The sequence below is a fragment of the Bolinopsis microptera genome, chromosome 7, assembly GCF_026151205.1.
Source record: "Bolinopsis microptera isolate Bmic1 chromosome 7, MBARI_Bmic_1.0, whole genome shotgun sequence".
NCBI lineage: Eukaryota > Metazoa > Ctenophora > Tentaculata > Lobata > Bolinopsidae > Bolinopsis > Bolinopsis microptera.
In genome coordinates, this window is record NC_087078.1 from 18,792,988 (window position 1) to 18,818,592 (window position 25,605).

A 25,605-nucleotide genomic window follows, 5' to 3' on the forward strand; every position below is an offset into this window, starting at 1 on the left:
AAATGGCCTTGCCTAAACCATTTTATAGAAAAATCTAAACGGTCAGTTCAGGGTAATAACGGGCGATACTCTTATTGCTTATCTTTACTGGGCCGCGCTCAGCCTGTCATTCCGCCAAATCTTTTGTTAATGAACATAATAGCCTGGGGTCCTCAGGTAATGCTTATCTATAAATACAACTCACTCCATCCATTCCATTCGATTGTGAATTATATTTGCTCCTATTTTTATTTAATTTTATTGCATATTGGAGTACTAACCTTATCTTATCTTAATTTATAGGTATTGGTGGATGGTATTGATGCAGATGATGAACGAAAATATTCTACCGATGTTATAAAGATCTTGTTGGAATTTTTGAAACTCATTCTACTAGGCCGCGCATCCAATAATATAATGCTTCGGTAGATCGGCGAGATGCCCCACTGGGCCTCGCCGAGCTGCAAAGGATTGACATCGTGGATCAAGTTGTTTGATTGCGGGAAATACCTATCTTGATACAACTCGCTCCCGTGTAATGTGAAACTGTCTCGAGTTAACTAGACAAGTAGCTAAAACCTTGGCTGAATGTTCCATTTCTTAACTATTTCGCACGTGTCAATCAAACGAGAAGATTCACTTTGATTATCAGAAAATTAAAACAAACGCTTCCATATAATACCAATTCCTGTTACCAAACATTTAAGTATATTTCAGTACTCAAAAATCAATTTTAAAATATGGGTCCAAGATATTAATCTTCAAGTAAGTACTAACTCCAATATAAGGAAAAACCCAGTGACCACTGTTTTTCTATTTAGCCTAAATTTCAGATCAACATACGACATACTTAATCAAAAATCATTTACGCGTGATTTAAAACTAAAAACAGTCATCAATCAATCGTTACGCAGCTTCCAACATCCGCTTCCAAGTTCAACTGACTAGCAAAATAGTGACTTACTTCAACGAGGACTGTTATCATGAAACTATATGTCAACAAGAAATGTTGGATCAAAAGTTGGCGTAACTATTCAAAATTTTTCATGTGTGATAAACAAATTCAATTGAGATTTCAATGTTCAGATTTAACAAAAACTGAAAGTAACTAACTATTAGTTGACCATGGGGACCTGTAGCCCAATAATAGGGGTGTGAATAACAACCCTCCTTTCTGTAGTTTGTTCTTGGAAATGATTTGAAGAAGTTTTGGACATATAAGAACTAAAAGCTACAAAGAACCCGGGCTATCGGTATTGAACCGTATAACGCAAAGTATTAGTACTATATCTCCAAATGTAACAGCCGAAAATTAAAAATATTGTAATATAAAAAACACTTGATTCCAAACTGCCATCAATAGTTCTTGATTGTTCGAGTCCAGCGTCCATGTACCCGGATTAAACCAGGCCAATGTTTCGCACGTGAGTACAATGACGTCATGTGAGGAAGTATGACGTCACAAAGGGAGGTTGAGAAATTCACATTGTGAGTTCAGGGGGTCAGGGGGTGACTGTGACGTCACATGAGGGAATATGGTGTCGTATGGGGATAATGACGTCACGTGAGGGAGAATGACGTCACGCGTGGGAGAACGACGTCACTTCAAGATTCACGTGTCAGAGGGTTCCTCACTGGGTTCCTCCGGTGCTTCCTCTCCATAGTATAATTGCTGAAAATAAATACATAGTTAGGATATTTTTCTTATACATGATTTTAATGACCATGCTGAAAAAAAGTTAATGAACTCATAAGGCCAGGAGATCTTGGCGTTCAAAAGATATGTTTAAATTGATTATTATCGGATACATTTTTACAAAAGAATGATGAACAAATATGTCCTTATCAGCTGAATTATAAGCCTAGACCAACAAAATCCAGCAAAGCACAGTCCTAACTTCTTCATTATCTCAAATGTAAAACATGAAAGACAATCTAAGAGAAACGAAAGGAGATTACAATAGAAAGAAGAGGTATGGTTAGCAAAACCAGCCTAGGCCAACTATTTGGACTTGAATAAAATTAAATCAGCATAGCTTTAAAAGGATGATCAGCTGAAGGTTGCCATGGAAATAACTAACATACCACTTTGGTCACGTGGCCGGATCTTCGTTATTGTTCCGTCTACGTATCACCTTCCTTGAACAAACATGACGTTACCATGGTTACAAAAATTCAGGAATATCTATTTCAGTGAAAGGCAGCTACTGAACAATAAGATTAACTTTACTATATGGAGTATTTGGAAGCAACTAAAAAAACAAGCAATTAAGCATAAATTCTACAAATGATTTACAGCTTCCAAGAGACACAATTAATCAGATGAGTTAAATGAGCTTGATCTCTAAAATCAATTAAAAACCAATTAAATACCAATTAGGGCTGCAACAATCAGACACTAATAAATGAAGTCCCACTAATAAAACATGCATACACCAAGTAAATGTGCTAACACTCAGAAAGGTAGGACTTCTAACAAGGACACGTGGAATCGGTGGACGTTGTTAGTAGTAGCCACAGAAACAGCACAGTTACCATGGTAACGGTACGGTAGCCATGGCAATTTCGCGGCAATTATGATTAAGGAATGGTTATCGTATAAATAATGGCAAGCATGATTTCGGGAGGCGGAGGAAAAAAAGGTCGTTGGCACAAGTTGGTACCGTAAATGGTAAAGATCAAGTGTGTGGTACCAGGAAGTGGCAACAAAGTGTGTGGTACCAGGAAGTGGCAACAAAGTGGGCACCAACTCCACAGTGTTCTGTCAGTTAGTCAGCGAGTTTGGCAGTAACGATTATACTGAGATATAATCAGTCTGAACAAGAACGAATGCCGAATATATTGAACACGTATAGGGGGCGGCAGCAGTATTGTACCTAACAGCAGCTACTAGTGCTCTGAAGCCCACGTGCCGGGCCACTAGCGGCACAACCTCGTCCTGAGCCGGTGCGGCTGACGGTGGTACCGCAGAGGACGGTTTAGGTGGTGGAGATGTTACGGGGACAGGAGGAACCGGGCCCGGGTCTCTTACAAATGACCAGTTTCTTAAATCAGTCTCGTTTTGGAGGAGCTGGAAGATAGTTTGTCAGGGAGTGTTGGGAGTTGGGCCCACTATACCATGTGTTTAGATCACGTGACTTTACGATGATAACGTGTGATCTCTCTCTCTCTCTGTTGGCCCCAGCCACGTGCTCATGCATGAGAAGATAAACCAGCTTTTAATCACGAAAAGTAAAGCTATCAAGAAGGATATTTCAATCTGCAGAATCGAGTCTAATCTAAGCTTTCCCCTTTAAAAAAGTGTAGACATTAAAGAGAATAAAGAAACGTTAAAGATAGCGTCACAGCTCTCGTTGCCTTGACAACCAATAACAGCGTTACTCACCGATCCGGGGCCGTTATTATCTTTTTCTCGGAGCTCCGTCAGTTTCGTCTCGACTATTCGCCTCCTGAGATAAAAGTGATCTTATCAGCTCGGCAATTTGCCACACTTTAACCTAAGCGCCCAAATCAGTCAGCAAAAAAATCATGATTAACGCATTAGATTCTAAAACCGGGGCTCAGTTGAGGTGCATAAACGAGAAAATGAATTAAAAAGACAACCACTTGGCAAACAAACACTTAACCACATTATGCAGTACTAGTACAACAAATAAAGGTGGAATGTGGATGCTTCAAATCATCTCCAATCATTCGTGGGATCATCTTCCAACAGCAATATCACTATCAAAATGCTCACTCGTAAAATGGCATGTCCTTAAACTCTTAAACTGCTGACAACAGTAATCTAGCAAACACGTGGGAATACTCTCAGCGAGGTAATAATATTGGACTTAAATGCAGTAAATCGGGCGTGTCCCACAATCAATAAACTTACACACACAAAATCTTGTGGCTCTTAAAGGGCCTGAAATATAAAATAGCTACAGGGTCCCTGTAGTACAGGGGTGCTACAGGAATTAAAACTGTGCTTTCCCTTCAAACGCATCAGCCTCTATTGGCTTAAATACATGCGAATATTTGGTGATTAAACTTTTGTTTAATTTGAGTATAACATATTTTGATTTTATTTCGCATAACATATGCACTATCTGATTATTCTACGTAAAAAGGGCATTTAAAGCACACAAAAGCGTCTGACAGGTGATTTTATGAGATTACTGTAAATGCACTGTAAAACATGCTGAGCAGTCTGATTGTTAGCAGTCAGATAAGTTTTATCAAATCTAACTAACTACAGCCCTAATAACCCTTTGAGTTGCTAACCTAACTCCCAAAAATTGCCTCTAAAATTAACCAAATTTTACCCTATTGAGCGTCTCCTGGAATAATGCACGAGCAGGAAAATATTAAACATGTTAAAGATTTTAGGTTTTACCCTACATTTTTAGGGCTCACTTAAATTTCGAGTTTTCTAATAAAAAGCGTCGAATTTGAAATCCGCCGTCAAATAAACATAGACCACTTGACATGGATCACTATAAATTCGGAAAATTAATAATGTATGGTACTAAATTGTCTCGGAATTTGATGTTTTACAGTGTATGTTTTACAGTTTATCAAGTACATATCATGATTGCTATGACTTACTTTGGCAACCTAAGATAACTGGAATCTTCTTCGACCTCCAACATACTTTCAACTGAGGCCAGTGCTTGTGCCACAGTCACCATGCTGCTCTCAGTATACATGGAGCCAACTTTTTCTTGTATGCGTTCCGTAAGAACAGCTATACGCTTCTTCTCCTGCAGGATTCACAATGCTTAGATCATCAAACATCCACAATTGTTTTCAAATCTGCAGGTTGCTACTGTAAAACATCGAATTTGCGGAACATTTTACCACCGGAATTTGAATTGATGCTACAAATTGGGGAACTATTCCCAGTATTTCAAGGGAGAAGTTTAGTAATGCTAAAAATAGGCTAGGGTATGGTAATGCCATAAATTTATTGGTCGAGAGTTTTACAGTAACACACCGAGTCTGACCCCACCATCAAATTTGAAACACAAGAAAACGCTTCCTACACAATATGTTGGATAAGAAAATCTAACAAAAATTAGACACCGGTTTGATACCACTACAATAAACTGATTCCAAGAAATGACAAAATGTAAAGCCGTAAGGGAATTAGGGTTTTACAGGAATAAAGTTATTCTGGGAGAGTACAGTAAAACCGATGTTCACGATTAACAGGTTCATTTGCAGGTGAAACTGAAAACGCCACAATAATCCATTTATTTGACAGTTGTTTCATTGAATTGATAGTCGAATAATTGTAAAGAGTTTGAAAATCTGGAGACCCGAACTTTAATCACTGCACATTGTCATGGTTAGTGTTGAGCTCAGCAAATAGTAGCGAATTTGAAAAAAGTCAAATATGGACTCCGTTATTAAAATCCCATATAAATTATAAATTTTTGCGGACCTCGAAAAACGCATTTTAGCTTTTTAAATGATTTCAAAGCATTAGTTACTTAGTAACCCCTTCAATGAGAATTTGAAACATGACATGGCATCAGCAGGACTTATGATCGTGTAATCATGCGAATTAGTGAATAACAGTGGATATTACACCGAAATCAACAAAGCTCGGATTACATCGACAATTAGCGATTATTGACAAGTGGCGATGGTTATCATCGCCAAATGGCAATTACCGACGGATGACGGCTATCGATTGGTTGCGAATTATAACAGCGAGTTTTGGTGGCCTACCTTACTCTTACGTCTATATTTACATCCTAACAACGTCGAGCCCTGTGTGTGACAGAATTGACAAGGTGATCAAATCTTTAAGATAATTAAAACATTCTTAGGGTTAGCAAAGAAAATAGTATCAATATTGGAACATATTTTCTAGGTTCTATATTCTCTTTAAATTCAATCCAACGACAAATTACAAGTAGTTAAACTTTACTGAACCCTTTTGACGTTCATTTACGTGCAAATTCAACGTGCAGTGTATCTATCATAAACAACCGGACAGGTCAAATATATCGAATCATTCCTTGTTTCTGCATAAATTAATAAATCATCACTTACCATATCTCCATTACATCATTATCGGAGAGTCATTAGCCCAGGCCACAATTAAAGTGCTCAGTAATCATGCACGGCCTAGTTATCATAGTCACACTTGCAACATTGTGTGCGATTTCACCAATCAGGTATGCGGTACAACATAGTGAAAACAATTATAAGAATCTACGGGCGGCAGCAGGTTAACCAAAAATTGAGTGGATGAAGTTAAGCATGCTTCAGTGGTCGAATCTGGTCACAAATTGCCTACCTCCTGATCTTTGAGAACTGCCTCTTCGTTGACTGTGGGAGCCGCGGGGAAAGTTACCAACACTACGCTCATGTTATCTCGACTTCCCTGAAAAGATGGAATGGTTAAAGAAAAAAATGTCGTAAGATTAGGTGATCTAACGGGACATGACTTCCGGCTCTCATAATTCGCTCACTAAAGAATCCGGTTATTTACACTTTTGGAAAGACAACTCTCGTTTTAGTAATTTTCATTCGGTATCGAGGGATGTGGAAATATATTTTCGTTATGTCATGCGATGTGCATCGAGCTGGAATTTCGTAAGGAATGTCTTTAATAACCGAAGCATACCTTTCCGGGATAAATTTAAGACAGGAAACCGCCAAAGGACAAGCATACGAATATTCATCTCTTAACATACATAATGTCAATATTTAATCGGGAATATGGCTTTAGTCCAGCTAGGTAATTTTGGTCAGGCTTCCATTAAATTGGGCGTGGTACAGTTGTTGCTTGTTGGCGAAATGCCAAGTAATGACGGAAAAAGTTCCCAGCGAACCATGGTTTCGTACGTCGAAACGGTAAAATTTATTGATTTAGCGCGCGCGCGAAATGGAATGTTTAATTTTTGTGCTTTTCAACAGGTCAAAGTACGATTCTGCTAGTACTTGTAGATACTTTCCGTAACATTCACCGAAATTTATATCTTCGTATACGCCTCAGGTGAGGGCAATCTACAAGATTAAAGGCAACCATACAACTAAGATCGGTATTTGACCCGATACATTTTGATCCATTTCATGATGAAATCCATACTTCAAGCAGGCAGCAACAGGCGAACTTTTAAATTAAGCCACTTTTCAAATGAGAGCGCGGGTGAACTCATATTACGAAGGATACAATCTTATGGCTGAAATTAATGAACTATAGACTCATTAAACTAATTAAATTAAAGACTTACCCGTTGGAAGCACTCTTCAATAAGATTATCGCAAATTTGACCTCGATCTTCCCTTATCGTCAACTCTTTATGAACAAACTCAAGAACTTGCTGATTAGACATGACATCCCAAATACCATCACAAGCTATGACTAGAAACTCGTCATTATCATAGTCCCTTTCGCAATTAAAAATCTCGGGTTGCGGGGACACTTGTTGCTCTATTGAGGGCATGTTTTGGGTTGATTTATACTCGTAATCTCCGAGAGCACGAGAGACTGCCAGAGAACCATTTACTCGTTGCATCATCACTGAACCTCCCGCCTTTTCAATCCTGCGACGCTCGTCGTCGTTGTACGGCTTGTGATCCCTGGTAACTAATTTAAGATCACCTGAACGACTGAATATGGCCCGGGAATCACCACAGTTTGCACAGATAATGTCAGTTTTGGTAATAAACGCACAAACCGCCGTCGTCCCGCTTTGATCTTCGCCGTTTTTCCACGGTGGAATAGTTCTCATATAATCGTCCAATATGACAAACCCCTCCTCCATAACTTTTGATAATACAGCAGGGTCTACTTTGTCATTGTTATCTGAGTTAACAACCTCTGCAAGGTCGGAGTGTTTTAAAAATTCGTTCAACAGGTTCTCGGAGGAGTACTTGGCGATGGTATGCCCACAATGTCCGTCGTAGACACCGAAAAAGGAAGAGGAATCAAGTCCGGGCACGTTAGGGACTGTGGTGTGGGCATCTTCCATCGTCATTCTCCAACCCTGCATGGAACTGTGTCCATATCTGAGACCATTACCCGACCCCTGACCACTGGTCTTGTCTGTTATAGGCTTATCTAAAAATGCACCCATCACATCCCTGTGCCATGTACTGTTAACTGGGATAATTACATTAATTAATTAATTACATTATTAATTATTGCATTGGTTAGAACTTGGAACTTGGTTAGAACTTGGAACTTGGTTAGAACTTCCATTACAAGACACACGTGTGTGTTTAAAGACATGCAGCACAGTTGTAATGGAGGGTAGACTGTTAAAAACAATTCGCGCTTGAACGGAGTGCAGTTTTAGCAAGACAAATCAAGCATAACGTAAAGTTGCCGCACGTGGGATCCACAACAAAACATACGTCACTGCTCGAGCTGCTATAATACTGCAGTGTGTGGATAAGGGCATTAGCTATGATGTCATTAGTTGCTGATTGAGTGGAAATGCGGTGCAGAGGTCTTTAGTATGTTTAGATGTTACCTACACGGAATATATGTTTTTAAATTCAAACGTGTTTTTTTAATGTAGCGGTGAAAGCAAAAGTATAAGAGCATTTATCATAGACAGGAATAAAAGATGCGAACAAAATGTGCACATGCCCACTACACAAATATAGCCATACGACAAATAACCGCACAAACAATGTATGTACTTGCGACAAATAACCGCAAAAACAATGTACATACGACAAATAACCGCACAAACAATGTACATACGACAAATAACCGCAAAAACAATGTACATGCGACAAATAACCGCAAAAACAATGTACATGCGACAAATAACCGCACAAACAATGTACATGCGAAAAATAACCGTATAATATACATTAGCCAAATAACCGCATAATATACATTCACAAAATAACCGCATAATGCGACACCACGACCACGTACTACTTATGTGAGGTAAACGGTCGCATACAATAGCACAAATCAGTAGTAGTGATGGTAGAGTAATGTAATAAGAGCTTAGGACTGGATCAGGTTTCAGGAAAGGTTACAACACTATACAGCAGGGTTGTTATAGGTCTGTTATCGGTGGGTATAGTGTGTTATATTATCACATTTTATCACGGTTATAATATATATAATATATTTATCAGATTAAAACATTAAATTGTTGTTCATCTGAGTTACGCCACGTACAGTAGCGTTACTAATGTAGGTTTTGTTAAAACTTGTCGGAGAAGAAAGTAAAGCTTCACGCAAGAGTAATTCGTGATAAAATTTGCGGAATCGCGAGTAAAAATTAAGAAATCAAAGAAGTGTGATGATTATAAATTTAAAAAGGTTGTTGTTGAGATTATACGGCACGGCATTCGCAAGAATCAACGAGTCTTACCAGTAAGCAAATGTTAAAATGAATTGGCAAAGTATGCAAAAATATACTCTGATTTGACAAAAACTATTTCCCTCCATGCGGTGGAATATTCCAGAATGATGCAATAGAAAATATACAATTCCCACAACTACACGGACGTCGCAAAATAGAAAAGTAACCAAGCAGAAAACTTGAGACGGATACATTCGTAGCAGTACGAATTATACAAGTTACAAGGAATACAATACACTGTTTGTCTATTTTGATACGTTACGTATACAATTCTATATACAGGATACGATATATACGACACAATATATACGACAGTAATTAAATATCATGCTACAATAACAATAAATCAAACATGTTTCAAATCACGCGATGCAAACACACAAACACTAAAGAAGCCTTACTGAGTTACTATGCAAGTATGGTAGTGAGCAATCCGCGAAATAATTCATGCATCCTGACTTTCTCTTGTATGTTAAATGTTTTATAAATATGCATACAGAGCAAAATACATTAGATATTATACGAGAGAAATCATAAATATGTAGCATAAAACTTTTATATATTCCAAGTAAGATAAATGTAGGTCTGTGAGCCAGCACGCAGGAGATCACTTAAGATAGGAGAGGATTATATATAGGTGTACACTAATAAAACATCATGAATGGGGTGTTATAAAAGAGTTTTTAAAAAACTTTTAAAAGAAAGATCTACATGCTTAATTACACTCAACAACAACTCAAAATATATCAAAGACATAACACCTTCGTGCAAACTGCAGATTGTAAAACTAACAGACTATAGCATTAGTCCAGGGCCATCTATAAATACCCTAAACGATTCGGCAAATAACAAAAAAAACCCAACCTTTATGTACATATAAAATATAAATAAATATATCCCTTTCAAAATATAACCTATAAAGTATACACAGCATCCAGGCTGGTAAACCAATTAATTAACTCTCATTTACCCATTAACAGCACCCAGATTTGTTCGAAGGACCACAACAAGCACTCTCTATTTTCTCTCCTCTCTGTTCCTTATCCTGAATAACACTAAACGGGTCCTCACCCTCAGCCACCTTCAAACAACACACCTCCTGAGCCGTCGGATCAAACTCAAACTCCTCCGCAAGTCTGGAATTCCTCAGAACCGTGACCAGCTCTGCTGATAAACATACAGGGTCCCCAGCTGGCAGCTCAGTTTTATGGTCCAGCTGGAATGTGTCCTCGTGACCTGGAATCTCCCCGTTGTAGATCACCTGACCTCCACTGTACTTCTGGTGGTTTTCTGGTAGTTTGAAGAGACGGTACGTGGCGCTGCAGAACTTGGCTCCTCCTAGAACCTTGTTGAAATCTTCTCTGTCTATATCGATGGGAGAGCAGGAAACTAGGTGGGGTTTAGTGAAACCTACTTCTTTAGCTAAGGAATGCAAGGTCTTCCAGTGAAGTGCACCAGAAATACACTCACCCCACAGCACGTTATCTTTTCTTATCTCATCAGATAACTCAGTGTCAGAGTACACGTCGGAGAAGTAGAGTTCACCCCCAGGTTTTAAAACTTTAAACCCTTCAGATAACACAGCTTTCTTATCAGGAGACAAGTTAACCACACAGTTGGAAACTATGATATCAAAACAATTTGGCTGCAGTCCCGCCTCCACTAGCTTCTCAATGTAGCCCTGGACAAAGCTAACATTGGGTTTATCATACCCGAATTTGTCAGTGTGGTATTGGATGTACTGGTTAGCAACATCTATCTGTTCAGATGTCATGTCCACACCCACCACCTCCCCACTCTTCCCGACCAGCCTACTCAGCGCGTAACAGTCCCTCCCGCTCCCCGACCCCAGGTCCAATACGCGCGCTCCCTGCACTCCCGGCGGTATGATCAGTCCGCAGCCGTAGTATCGTGCTGTAACTTCCTCGTGAACCTCCGACATGGCGCTCTTAACTTGCTTGTTCAGTGCTTTGCCAGGGGTGACGCAGGCTTGGGTCTTCAGATCCGCGGTTGATTGCAGGACTTTACCATAGTAGTCTTTTACGTTATTCAGTACTTCAGTTGAATCCGCCATTGTTGTCAGTGCAGAGCGGATAACGAATTTATCGAGCAATCGTCGAGAAATATTCCTATGATAATCTAAGTTTTACTATTTCAGTTATTAAAACAATGAAGGACAGCCTAAATTTTGAAGAAGCTCGATCCTGAAACTTAAAACCACTAAAATGATTCATGGTTTGCATTTACCAAAAATTTCTAATAAAACATAAATTAATAATAAAAACGGCAAGGCATTACATCGACGTGCCATGGAATACACGTCACATCGTTATGTGTTACCATGGTAACAGTTATAACATGACACGTGTTACCATGGTAACAGTTATATAACATGACAAGTGTTACCATGGTAACATTTATAACATGACACGTGTTACCATGGTAACATTTATAACATGATAAGTGTTACCATGGTAATATTTATAACATGACATAAAATGGGCTCCACCTGGTAACACTGAGTCTACACTATTAACATAACACGTATTTAACACGTATTGGTGCCAGACATCAAACGTATGTACATGTAAAACTTAATGTCATTATGTGTGTGATACATTAAATTTATCCTAACTATAGGGACATTTTATGATTACGATACATGCGGTTAAAGATACGCTTAGTCTTACAACATTCATATCAACACTGTGGCTACGTTCTGTGGAAACTGATTTAAATGGGGCTGTTTCTTTAATCTGATATTATTTCCAAAACAACACTGATATGATCACCTTACTTAAAGATAAGATTTAAAAGCTGTTTGAGAGATACACACTTAGAATGAAGATCACGAGGACACTGGCTGCTAAATTAATGGACACCAGTCCCCGGTCCCCCATATCATAATAATCGGAACACGACGCGAGGAGTGCAAGCACCAGGGTCCAAGAGAAGGCAATTTCAACAAAAATGACTGCCCAGATGAATATGGGTTAAATTTGATGAAAGTGACTTTGAGTTGATTTGATTGCCCAGAGAGTGCTCACAAGATTACTCCATATTCTAGACAAACAGTCAATCAGAGGAAAGCTTGAAATCTGTATGTGCAGGGAACCACCCATTTTGGAGAGCAGGGAGTATAAAACATTTCAGAGCTAGCCTGATATTTGATAACAACCACGTGACTACTGTTCACCTCAAGTGCTCAAACAAAGATTGGAGCGTTGGAGTAGACCAAATAGTACACAATAGAGCGTTTTGGGATCATTTAGATGATGTTAGTTCAGTGTAATTCTCAGTGTTTTAACTCTGGATTGAACGAGAGATCTGCTGCTGAAAGCATCATCGCAGAACAGTGGAATATGCAGTATGTATTTACTTTCGCTTCTGTACGTGCGATAACGTACACAATACGTACAATAACGTACACAATGCGTACAATACGTACAAGTGAATCCATCTTGTTTTCACAATGTTAACCACCCTAGCTGTACTCTGAACTCTCTGCTGACAAGTGAGAGTAACGTTTTCAATGCTGACTACCGCACGGATAGATGTACAAATCCCGCGTCACTAGGCACACTGTACACAGTGTACTGCTAGTATGTACTTTGTTAGTGTGTGCTGTAGTGTGGACTGTTAGTACGCACTGTGTGTACTGTAGTGTGTACTGTAATGTGGACTGTTAGTACGCACTGTGTGTACTGTACTGTGGACTGTTAGTACGTACTGTGTGTACTGTACTGTGGACTGTTAGTACGTACTGTGTGTACTGTACTGTGGACTGTTAGTACGTACTGTGTGTACTGTAATGTGGACTGTTAGTACGTACTGTGTGTACTGTAGTGTGTACTGTTAGTACGTACTGTGTGTACTGTACTGTGGACTGTTAGTACGTACTGTGTGTACTGTAGTGTGTACTGTTAGTACGTACTGTGTGTACTGTAGTGTGTACTGTTAGTACGTACTGTGTGTACTGTACTGTGTACTGTTAGTACGTACTGTGTGTACTGTACTGTGGACTGTTAGTACGTACTGTGTGTACTGTAATGTGGACTGTTAGTACGTACTGTGTGTACTGTAGTGTGTACTGTTAGTACGTACTGTGTGTACTGTTAAGTGTTTCCCGCCACCAACCTCAAGTAAATACTGATCGCTTTGTAGAGACAATACTAGGCCGCTATCCTTGTTGTGAAGCCGACTGTTACTGATGATGTCCCCACTTCCTCTATTAGAATCATTTTCCTTCACTCGTAACTTTTGAGTTTAATTATCACTAAAAGTGAGCTTATTAAGGTATCACTAACGTGATAAAGAGGTAGTTACACGTGGCGACAAAACGGGCAACACCTCGACCAAAACGTCCCTTAACCTTAACCTCTACCAAATCACCAAATTTGTACAAACTGAAACATGCCTTGAGAAAGGTAAACTGAAACATAAAATTGTGTGAAAACTGAAATTTTGGGACTCAACCAAAGAAATTACAACCGACTAAAATGAGGTGATTTACGGAGTGGTTTACAACTTTACAACTATTACACATGGTTACACATCAAACCACCAACTTTGTGACGCATGAATTCATCGAGTGACGCACGAAATAATTGAGTGACGCATTCGTGTACGAAGATGTTCTCAAAAAATTAATTATTGACCAATGCGATGTGCATTTTTGATTCCGATTTTTTTTGGAATTGCAATTCTAAAATTATTTTAAAGAGGAAAATATGAATTACTCAATCCTTAGTCAACATTCCTTGTCCTATTCTGGCGTAACTAGTTCTTATTCAGATAATTGTCGCAACATTAAAGCTTGTGCCAAACTGCGTACAAACTGAGCTAAAAGTTGTTATCTTTATCATTCTATAAAAAATATGGTATACTTTTACAAGCTGTACATTGGCACCGCATACATACACACCCAGTTCCAAAATGTAAATAATGTAATATAATAACAGAAGTTGTGCGGAAAAGAATATTACAGTCATTGAGAAATTCGGGTCATATCAGCTGAAGAATTTGACCGAAGTTTTCCCGACGAATATTAATATTTAAGGTTGGCGGCAGTAGTGTATGAGGGATTTTTGGAGCTGTATTTAAGCAAAAATTGAGACACATTTTTTTTAAAACGCGTGTAATTATGCAATCACCCGGGTGGCGCAGTTGGTTAATCTGCCGGCTTTTAAGACGGGGGTTACAAGTTCAAATCCCAGTCAGAGTCGTTCTAAAATGTGGCTATGTTATTATGGTATACATTTTAACCTAGTTTATCCCAGCAATAAATGTTATCTAACCCTACGTTATGTGATACTGAGGTATCAACTAATCACTTTCATCACACAGCAGAAGTTGTTCAATGTATTATAGTGTACACGTTCACGTAACAAAGATATTGTTGATGTGGTAACGTAATTAGAGAGCACTTTCATGACATGGTTACTCAATAATATCAAGATTGTATTAACAATATATAGTCCCAGTACATAAGTTACGATAACAGCTGTGTTACTGTTAGTGCTTAACAGTTACTGACTTAACGAACCAAATAAAACTACAGGTTAATTGTTAAAATGTGATATTTAAGAAATTCAAATACATGATTATTTATATGTAAAACATATTACGAGAAATTCTTTTAAATTACAAATATAAATCCGTATGGAATCAAAAGCTCCTTACATCTTGTAAACATCAAATCGAACACAAATTATTCTTGCTACTTTCCAGTTTGTTGATGGCCTGTTTGTTCTTGCATACTGAAAGGCGTCTTCTTTTTCGATATCAGTTCTAAATTGCTCATAATCTGAAGCATTTTCCAACAGCTTTGGTGTCAGAAATAACATCGTATTGTTCGATGGGTGGAAAAACTTGAGTTCATCAGTGGACCGATTTTTCAGAATGAAACCAAAAGCGACATTTATTTTGATTTTACGATTGTAGTTTGAAATTACCCGTTCTGCTTTAGATTTAATTTCGCTATCTTCGTTTTCAAAAAGAGGGAAATGAAACGTATCACGTATCCGACCATGTTTGAGACTTTCTCTAATTGTTCTCCAGTTTTGTTGATAAACTGGGCGGTACAACTCTGGCAAGTTTTGTAGAATTACTGCATCCATAACGAGTTTAATGGAAATTAATGATTCAACGGCCACAAGTTCAGGTCCTTTTATAGCCTGAAAATGATACACATATTTTTTTTTTGTCAATAATTATAGTGGCGTTCCTGGTATCGAGTTTGACTTAAAATGTCTATTATTAATAAATAGAAGTAAATCAGAAACCTGTAGAAACTGATAAATTATGTTATAATAGGAAGTAAGTCAAGCTACTTATTCCTTTCGAATTTATAGATTAAAAACACGAATGATTGATTTCTAATTTTCAATGCACAAAATTAAAGACAAATAGCATGCCTAGTTTTTCGGCTATATAAGGAGGAGATCCGTCAAAAATTTAATCATTTCCAGAATTGTATTCACTAATATAATTCTATAGTGCTACAAACAAAAATGGGGAAATTATATCAATGTAATTTTTGTGATAAACGCTACAAGAACTCTGGAAGTCTCAGAACACACAGATATTCTTATCATTCGGAAAATACTCCACAAAAATTTCAGGATAAACCATATTCTAAAACTACACATAATGTTTTCAACTCCGATTCTCCGATGGAGGGATCTGGAAAAGCGGAGAATACATTTCGCATCCCAAAGTGTTACAGGTATCTTGATGATCACTCCCTGGAGACAGTAAAAACGGGTGAATTAGATGACAAAGTACCAGAATTTGACTGTCAAGAATTGAAAACGATGGTAGATACGGTGAAATTCTCGCTTCAGGAACTTGATTTTCTTGCGAAATCAAATAAAATTGATATCAATGAACTAAGACAAGCTAGAATGAGGGACCGCAAAAATACAGAACAACTGAACCAGAAAGAAATTGATCTTCAATCAAGAGACTTAGTCGACAATGTGATTGAAATGGAATCCATAGTTGCCGCCGAAAATGTTGAAGAAATAAAATCTGACATTCCAAAAGTGCGACAAGTAATTAATTTCATACTGAAGAATATGGACTTGTCAGAGATAAGTGAAAAGGATATAAATTTACTGACCGAATTTACAAATTTTTCAAAGGCAGAGGCTAAAGATATGATCGACGAAGAGTTCATGGAACTGGTCAAGATATTTGGTCTTCTTAAACCGGAATTCGAACAGCTATTTGATTCTGAAAATGAAGAAGTAACAGACTCTGATACTGATAGCAGGGAAAGTTATGTCAGTGGAAGTGACGATGATGACGAAAATAGTATAAACTTATCAAATAACGGAGAAAATACTGAAACAGAAGATAGTGAAGAAACTAATGATATGCCCGATAAAGAAAGTGACTAATAGAATTTTATTATTTAGAGTATAACTGTGTATGAAATATAAATCCTTGAATATTACAATTATTTGTTTTACTTGTATCTACAAAAAAAATTTAAGTAAAATTTCTAAAAAGATAAACAAATTAACTAATAGAATAAAAAGAGTTGTAATAAAAAACATGAAACTATGATGATGATATAAGAATGAAATAATAATGGTATAACAACTGTAGTAATATTATGATAACTAGTGACGTGTATTTATTAATGACGGATATTATTATAAATGACGGGTTTTATTGTTATTATAAGTGACAGGTATTATTAATAATGACGGTATTATTATTATTAATGACGGAATTATCGTTAATAATGACGGGTGTCATTATTAATGACGGTATTATCATTAATAATGACGGTTTTATCATTAATAATGACGGTTTTATCATTAATAATGACGGGTGTCATTATTAATAATGACGGTTTTATCATTATTAATGACGGGTGTCATTATAAATAATGACGGTTTTATCATTATTAATGACGGGTGTCATTATTAATGACGGGTGTCATTATTAATGACGGGTGTCATTATTAATAATGACGGTTTTATCATGATTAATGACGGGTGTCATTATTAATGACGGGTGTCATTATTAATAATAACGGTTTTATCATTATTAATGACGGGTGTCGTTATTAATAATGACGGTTTTATAATCATTAATGACGGGTGTCATTGTTAATGACGGGTGTCATTATTAATGACGGGTGTCATTATTAATAATGACGGTTTTATCATTATTAATGACGGGTGTCATTATTAATAATGACAGTTTTATCATTATTAATGACGGGCTCACGGCTGTCATTATTAATAATGACAGTTTTATCATTATTAATGACGACTGTCATTTTTAATGATGGGTGTCATTATTAATAATGACCCCCGTCATTAATAATGACACCCGTCATTAATAATGATAAAACCGTCATTATTAATAATGACACCCGTCATTATTAATGATAAAACCGTCATTATTAATGATAAAACCGTCATTATTAATGATAATACCGTCATTAATAATGACACCCGTCATTATTAACGATAATTCCGTCATTAATAATAATAATACCGTCATTATTAATAATACCTGTCACTTATAATAACAATAAAACCCGTCATTTATAATAATATCCGTCATTAATAAATACACGTCACTAGTTATCATAATATTACTACAGTTGTTATACCATTATTATTTCATTCTTATATCATCATCATAGTTTCATGTTTTTTATTACAACTCTTTTTATTCTATTAGTTAATTTGTTTATCTTTTTAGAAATTTTACTTAAATTTTTTTTGTAGATACAAGTAAAACAAATAATTGTAATATTCAAGGATTTATATTTCATACACAGTTATACTCTAAATAATAAAATTCTATTAGTCACTTTCTTTATCGGGCATATCATTAGTTTCTTCACTATCTTCTGTTTCAGTATTTTCTCCGTTATTTGATAAGTTTATACTATTTTCGTCATCATCGTCACTTCCACTGACATAACTTTCCCTGCTATCAGTATCAGAGTCTGTTACTTCTTCATTTTCAGAATCAAATAGCTGTTCGAATTCCGGTTTAAGAAGACCAAATATCTTGACCAGTTCCATGAACTCTTCGTCGATCATATCTTTAGCCTCTGCCTTTGAAAAATTTGTAAATTCGGTCAGTAAATTTATATCCTTTTCACTTATCTCTGACAAGTCCATATTCTTCAGTATGAAATTAATTACTTGTCGCACTTTTGGAATGTCAGATTTTATTTCTTCAACATTTTCGGCGGCAACTATGGATTCCATTTCAATCACATTGTCGACTAAGTCTCTTGATTGAAGATCAATTTCTTTCTGGTTCAGTTGTTCTGTATTTTTGCGGTCCCTCATTCTAGCTTGTCTTAGTTCATTGATATCAATTTTATTTGATTTCGCAAGAAAATCAAGTTCCTGAAGCGAGAATTTCACCGTATCTACCATCGTTTTCAATTCTTGACAGTCAAATTCTGGTACTTTGTCATCTAATTCACCCGTTTTTACTGTCTCCAGGGAGTGATCATCAAGATACCTGTAACACTTTGGGATGCGAAATGTATTCTCCGCTTTTCCAGATCCCTCCATCGGAGAATCGGAGTTGAAAACATTATGTGTAGTTTTAGAATATGGTTTATCCTGAAATTTTTGTGGAGTATTTTCCGAATGATAAGAATATCTGTGTGTTCTGAGACTTCCAGAGTTCTTGTAGCGTTTATCACAAAAATTACATTGATATAATTTCCCCATTTTTGTTTGTAGCACTATAGAATTATATTAGTGAATACAATTCTGGAAATGATTAAATTTTTGACGGATCTCCTCCTTATATAGCCGAAAAACTAGGCATGCTATTTGTCTTTAATTTTGTGCATTGAAAATTAGAAATCAATCATTCGTGTTTTTAATCTATAAATTCGAAAGGAATAAGTAGCTTGACTTACTTCCTATTATAACATAATTTATCAGTTTCTACAGGTTTCTGATTTACTTCTATTTATTAATAATAGACATTTTAAGTCAAACTCGATACCAGGAACGCCACTATAATTATTGACAAAAAAAAATATGTGTATCATTTTCAGGCTATAAAAGGACCTGAACTTGTGGCCGTTGAATCATTAATTTCCATTAAACTCGTTATGGATGCAGTAATTCTACAAAACTTGCCAGAGTTGTACCGCCCAGTTTATCAACAAAACTGGAGAACAATTAGAGAAAGTCTCAAACATGGTCGGATACGTGATACGTTTCATTTCCCTCTTTTTGAAAACGAAGATAGCGAAATTAAATCTAAAGCAGAACGGGTAATTTCAAACTACAATCGTAAAATCAAAATAAATGTCGCTTTTGGTTTCATTCTGAAAAATCGGTCCACTGATGAACTCAAGTTTTTCCACCCATCGAACAATACGATGTTATTTCTGACACCAAAGCTGTTGGAAAATGCTTCAGATTATGAGCAATTTAGAACTGATATCGAAAAAGAAGACGCCTTTCAGTATGCAAGAACAAACAGGCCATCAACAAACTGGAAAGTAGCAAGAATAATTTGTGTTCGATTTGATGTTTACAAGATGTAAGGAGCTTTTGATTCCATACGGATTTATATTTGTAATTTAAAAGAATTTCTCGTAATATGTTTTACATATAAATAATCATGTATTTGAATTTCTTAAATATCACATTTTAACAATTAACCTGTAGTTTTATTTGGTTCGTTAAGTCAGTAACTGTTAAGCACTAACAGTAACACAGCTGTTATCGTAACTTATGTACTGGGACTATATATTGTTAATACAATCTTGATATTATTGAGTAACCATGTCATGAAAGTGCTCTCTAATTACGTTACCACATCAACAATATCTTTGTTACGTGAACGTGTACACTATAATACATTGAACAACTTCTGCTGTGTGATGAAAGTGATTAGTTGATACCTCAGTATCACATAACGTAGGGTTAGATAACATTTATTGCTGGGATAAACTAGGTTAAAATGTATACCATAATAACATAGCCACATTTTAGAACGACTCTGACTGGGATTTGAACTTGTAACCCCCGTCTTAAAAGCCGGCAGATTAACCAACTGCGCCACCCGGGTGATTGCATAATTACACGCGTTTTAAAAAAAATGTGTCTCAATTTTTGCTTAAATACAGCTCCAAAAATCCCTCATACACTACTGGCGGCGTGTACAAGTCCTCGCCTCACTTAATATAATCTATTGATATCATGTTACATTTTTACATGACATGAACCATGAAGTTACTGTGGTAGTGGCTGTTCAAATTCATGCTTCAAAACGCACACAAAACAGGTGATTTTCTCCGATCAGCTGATCCAACAAAGGAACCAATCAGTGAACAGGAAACTGAGTGAAACTAGCAAATGACAGTGTGAACTAGCCAATGAGATTAGATCTGTCGCACGGAAGCGCACGAAATACACCGCCTAGCTGCTGTACAGTGTATTCTGGTAAATAGTTCATAGGGCGGGGGCACACTGTCCAATCAGGTTTTAGCATTCAAAACACAGCAGCCAATGAAATCAGCGGGCCAAGCCAACAAAATTGAAATGAATGAGCTAAAGTCGTTGTCATGGTAACTGAAATTAGATAATGCTGAATAAGAGCGGATTGGAACGGCAGTTATTACCATACAATTACTAATTAATTATGAGTAATTCCATTACACTGTTGTGAAAAATACCACATCAATGAAACAGACTGATTAACAGACGGATTGTGCATATTGATGAAGTACACAATCAAATTTACTTAAATACGATCAGGCAGTTTATGTTACGGTTACTAGAATTATAAGAATTACAAGAATTATAAGGACGTGAATTGTGTGTATTAGCGTGTAGGATTTCAACGTAAAACAGGAACATAACGCCAACATGCTACATTTAAATGTTCAATGTTAATAGTGTTGAACTTTAGTAACATAAACCAAGCTTCAATGATATGCCGAGAAAAATAAGCTTACAATTTTGGAATTCCAATCCATAAATGGCGAGGAAACTGTAGATCCAAACTCTCGATAAATTGATATGACCCTAGCAAAGGTTAATACACAACACGATAAAATGTTGATCAGCGAATGATTAAACCATATACAGATAATTAACCCTTCCGCTTTTAAATGATTTTGTTGATAAAACCAAACCACAAATATCGATTGGCATTTACATGCAAAATTAGAAAATATTCACAAACATAGTTTAAAAAGCCGCCCAACGATACCAAACAAGTTGACAAATTTAATCAGGACAGATTAATTAAGAACGAAAAATATGCAGCACTGCTAGGAAATAAAAGCCACGCAATGCTGATCTATTATTAGAATACTCAACGAAATGTACCCGTCAATAATGAGGAACTCTGGGCACGCCAATATTGTAAAGCACATACTTAGCAGATAGTTAGCGGCTATCTGATATACACAGAATCACATTTGTGTAGTGTGTAGCCCTCCCTTTACATTTGTGTAGTGTGTAGCCCTCCCTTTACATTTGTGTAGTGTGTAGCCCTCCCTTTACATTTGTGTAGTGTGTAGCCCTCCCTTTACATTGGATATATACATTATTAAACACTTTATCTGTGTGTAAATATAACAGCGAGGAATGTGGGATATGGGAACCTATTACCTACAATCTACATGCACAATTATCAAACAGGAAGTCACAAATTTAACGTGCATTTTTTATCTCAGCATAGTTGCGAAGACGAAACCTACAGCTCAAAACTCACAAATATTCACAACATACCGACGTCCAACATTCCTGGGCCAAATATAAGTGTCACAAATAAGTGTCAGCTCCCTCCCTCATATTGGATACACATAATAACACACTGCAATAACGATAATATCGAGAGCTACGGTACGTCTAACATAATATTATTAACACATAATATTCTGAGTTGTACATGTGATGTTATTGAGGGGGGAGATAGCAGCCCGGCCAACACAGACACACTCTGATATTATATATCTGGTACAGTGATCACGTGGTATTACAAGTGATCAAGTGGGATTACAAGTGATCACGTGGTATTACAAATGATCACGTGGTATTTCAAGTGATCACGTGGTATTACAAGTGATCACGTGGTATTACAAGTGATCACGTGGTATTTCAAGTGATCACGTGGTATTACAAGTGATCACGTGGTATTACAAGTGATCACGTGGTATTTCAAGTGATCACGTGGTATTACAAGTGATCACGTGGTATTACAAGTGATCACGTGGTATTTCAAGTGATCACGTGGTATTACAAGTGATCACGTGGTATTACAAGTGATCACGTGGTATTTCAAGTGATCACGTGGTATTACAAGTGATCACGTGGTATTTCAAGTGATCACGTGGTATTACAAGTGATCACGTGGTATTACAAGTGATCACGTGGTATTTCAAGTGATCACGTGGTATTACAAGTGATCACGTGGTATTACAAGTGATCACGTGGTATTTCAAGTGATCACGTGGTCTTTTAGATATCAGGTAGTCACGTGTCTGTTTATTGGGCACCACGTACCAAGCAAATGTCGCCCCAGTGGCTTAAGATCGCCCCGCATGCAGAAGGTCCGGGTTCGAATTAGGTCTCGAGCACTATTTTTCATCCGAACTGTAACAATGTATTGCAAAAATCTAATTACTCAAACATGATCCATGTCGGTAAATTGCTTGCCTGGTCTATGAAAGTTTATCTGTTCGACATTTGGTTGCCGAACATTTTTTATCAGCGCCAAAATCTCATTAAACTGCAGGTGAGAGGTGTTCTAGCGAAATTGTAACATTCCCGCACGGACCTAACTTATCCGCCATTTCGTATCTGAACATTCGCTTACAAAATTAAAATTCTGAGAAGAAAACATCTACTGTAAATATTAGTAAAACGAGCACTACAACATATTGTTAGAGGACCGGGAGAGTAAGTAAAGTGAAGTGGTTATCTTTATATACGCTAGAATGTAGAATGTAGATTCATTAACTTAATCTTATAAATCAATTTACCTCAGATCTAATTACATTTTGCTAAAAATAGAAAATAATGTCAAAAGCAAAAGATGTCATAAAGATATCAACATCAAAAGATGTCAAAAGCAAAAGATGTCAATATTATTGACATCTTTTGCTTTTGAAATCTTTTGATGGTGACAATGTGTCTAAGTCTGGGAATAAGATTCAACTGACAAAAGTAGATGGTCTTGAAGGAGTCTACAAGAATATCTCATAAAGCTGTCATCTGAATAATACATATTATATAGATTGCATATATATGATCCCTAAATTAACTGAATATAATAAAACTCACTTTGCTAGCTCAGTAAAAAGCAATGATTATAACGATCCTCACAATGCAGTATACACCACTTTAACACAGCTTAACAAACTATCCTAACTAAAGGTATCCCGCTAATGTTTAACTATTGTTATCACAAGACATGTCAAAGCGGGCCAAAGAGAACTTAATCACACTTATTTGTTTATCAAGTTGAGGGTATTCAAGCTCCATCAACAATGAATTATGTAGCTAACGTTAGGATTTAGCAACGTCAACAGATGGTTCAGGGGATGAATATTTGAAAAGTTGCTTTTTTAACATTCCTCCCTTTTTTAACTGGATGTTGTAGTTATAAAATGGAAATTTCTGTTTTCCTAAAGTTCTGCAACTAAGTGACCATAGGAGAATGCATATACTATTACTATTCTGTGAAATTGATGTCAATTATGATCATTTCGTCATCAGTCTCAAGGTAAAATTAGATATTTATGTTTCAATATAAATTTGAACTCTGCAGATTCATGACGATGTAGACTATTGAAACTAATTTCGAAGAATAATAGTATCCATTGCATTGTTCAATCACTTAGTTGCAGAACGTTAGTAAAAGCGAAAGTTTCAACAATTTGGCAACATCAATGAAACCGCAACCACTGTAATTCTATACACCGCCTGTCAATAGATTAAACAATTATAGGCTTGATATTTTGCAACAAGGTTACCGTTCTAAAGGGCTTTACCGGGTACTGAGTCCGTTAAATTAGTTAGATTGTGACAAATAAAACCCTATTAAGAAATATGATTGCTAAATCGCTATCACGTGTTAACTAAAATATAGTTAATGTCCCCACAACTATCCAGTAGTAGTATAGTATAGTATCCTAATACAGATCTATTAATAATAGATTAAAAGTGCCAGGTGTCCAACAAAAGCTGGAAATATAGTGCAGCATCAGCTCCAATCTTCAGTAGAACTAGACAGCGATATCAACAGGGTGATTTTAGTGCCTGAGTCACTCATACAGAAAATAAAATATAGCTGTTTCTACAGAATTTACAGTGCATGTCTACTCTAAGTTATAGAATCAATTCCGCCACTGCTATTACACTCATGGCCACTGCAGTTGACAAGTCGAGTGATGAGAGGTGGATTATGGTGGACCTCAATCAAGTTACCATGACAACTACACTAGATACCAATCAAGGGGGTTGTTGAAACATGATAGGGCTCTCTTTTAATGCTCTTGCAGATGTCTAACAAGGCTGCCATCAATACTCAAGAGTCAAATCTCCAAACAAGACACACACACTTTCACAAGACACACTTTCACAGAGAAAATGGCAACATCACATCTCCTTGAATTTACAGCGGCTTCAGCAAACAAGCTTCCAATGTTCCTTCTGACAGAGTAGGGAACGTACAACTACACAAGTGCTGGGAAGTGCCGCAGAGTGCCGGGCTAGACTAATACAATAATTACCCGGCCTTCTTACTCTGTATTATATTACAAAACTACAAATCTATTACATTTATTGAGAAAATTATGTAATGTAACGCGATAGAAGTTCTTTAAGCGGGCAATTCCAGTCCAAACCCTGGATACATGACATAAAAGATTCGTTTTCACTTGTTTGCATGAAAAGCATTAATACAGATATAGCTATTTTATTAGGGCTGCTGGTCGATAACTAGCTGTGTGTGATACGTTTACTGATGATGAGGAATTCTTTAAAATGCTTCCTTGATAGGGGGGGGGGGGGGGGTCCCCCCTTGATAATGCCTCCGTAATATTATATAATATGTGATTTCTTGTAATGTGCTTACCGCGTTACAGAGCTCCACATATCACGACATGACTACCTGGGAGAGAGTAATTTTATTAAAATATATTTTAAATTGAATGTATTTATTTATTTTAATTCACCTTAATTAAAAGTAGCGTAAAATTGGAAGTTAATCAAAAATCAAGCGTCTTATTAAACTATAACCGTTTTCTATTTAACTACCACAACACACC

At 36.7% G+C, this 25,605-nt stretch overlaps 3 protein-coding genes across 6 annotated transcripts in view; 1 reads left to right on the top strand and 2 right to left on the bottom strand.

Annotated features, from left to right (window-relative positions):
• Positions 1 to 648: 648 nt before the first annotated feature.
• Positions 649 to 8,088, bottom strand: LOC134818862 (protein phosphatase 1B-like). Of its 4 annotated transcripts, XM_063828555.1 has the most exons (7): positions 7,212 to 8,088; positions 6,272 to 6,358; positions 4,570 to 4,724; positions 3,857 to 3,886; positions 3,365 to 3,428; positions 2,065 to 2,118; positions 649 to 1,651 (listed from the first exon to the last, which is right to left on the bottom strand). In XM_063828555.1, the coding sequence occupies exons 1-6, from the start codon at positions 8,055 to 8,057 to the stop codon at positions 2,104 to 2,106; spliced, it is 1,197 nt and encodes a 398-aa protein (XP_063684625.1). In that variant the 5' UTR covers positions 8,058 to 8,088; the 3' UTR covers positions 649 to 1,651; positions 2,065 to 2,103. The 4 variants fall into 4 exon arrangements, with proteins under 4 accessions (XP_063684625.1, XP_063684626.1, XP_063684623.1 ...); XM_063828556.1 differs by lacking the exon at positions 3,857 to 3,886; XM_063828553.1 differs by lacking the exon at positions 2,065 to 2,118.
• A 1,885-nt stretch (positions 8,089 to 9,973) lies between these two features.
• Positions 9,974 to 25,444, bottom strand: LOC134818199 (arsenite methyltransferase-like). The gene is made up of 2 exons (XM_063827641.1): positions 25,413 to 25,444; positions 9,974 to 11,440 (listed from the first exon to the last, which is right to left on the bottom strand). Exons 1-2 carry the CDS (start codon positions 25,430 to 25,432, stop codon positions 10,285 to 10,287), a joined length of 1,176 nt encoding a protein of 391 aa, XP_063683711.1. The 5' UTR covers positions 25,433 to 25,444; the 3' UTR covers positions 9,974 to 10,284.
• LOC134818200 (centriolar and ciliogenesis-associated protein HYLS1-like) overlaps positions 25,110 to 25,605 on the top strand; it is a 36,632-nt gene continuing 36,136 nt past the window's right edge. Inside the window, exon 1 of the mRNA XM_063827642.1 lies at positions 25,110 to 25,123. The gene's annotated coding sequence lies outside the window, so the exon portion shown is untranslated. The remainder of the gene's footprint in view (positions 25,124 to 25,605) is intronic.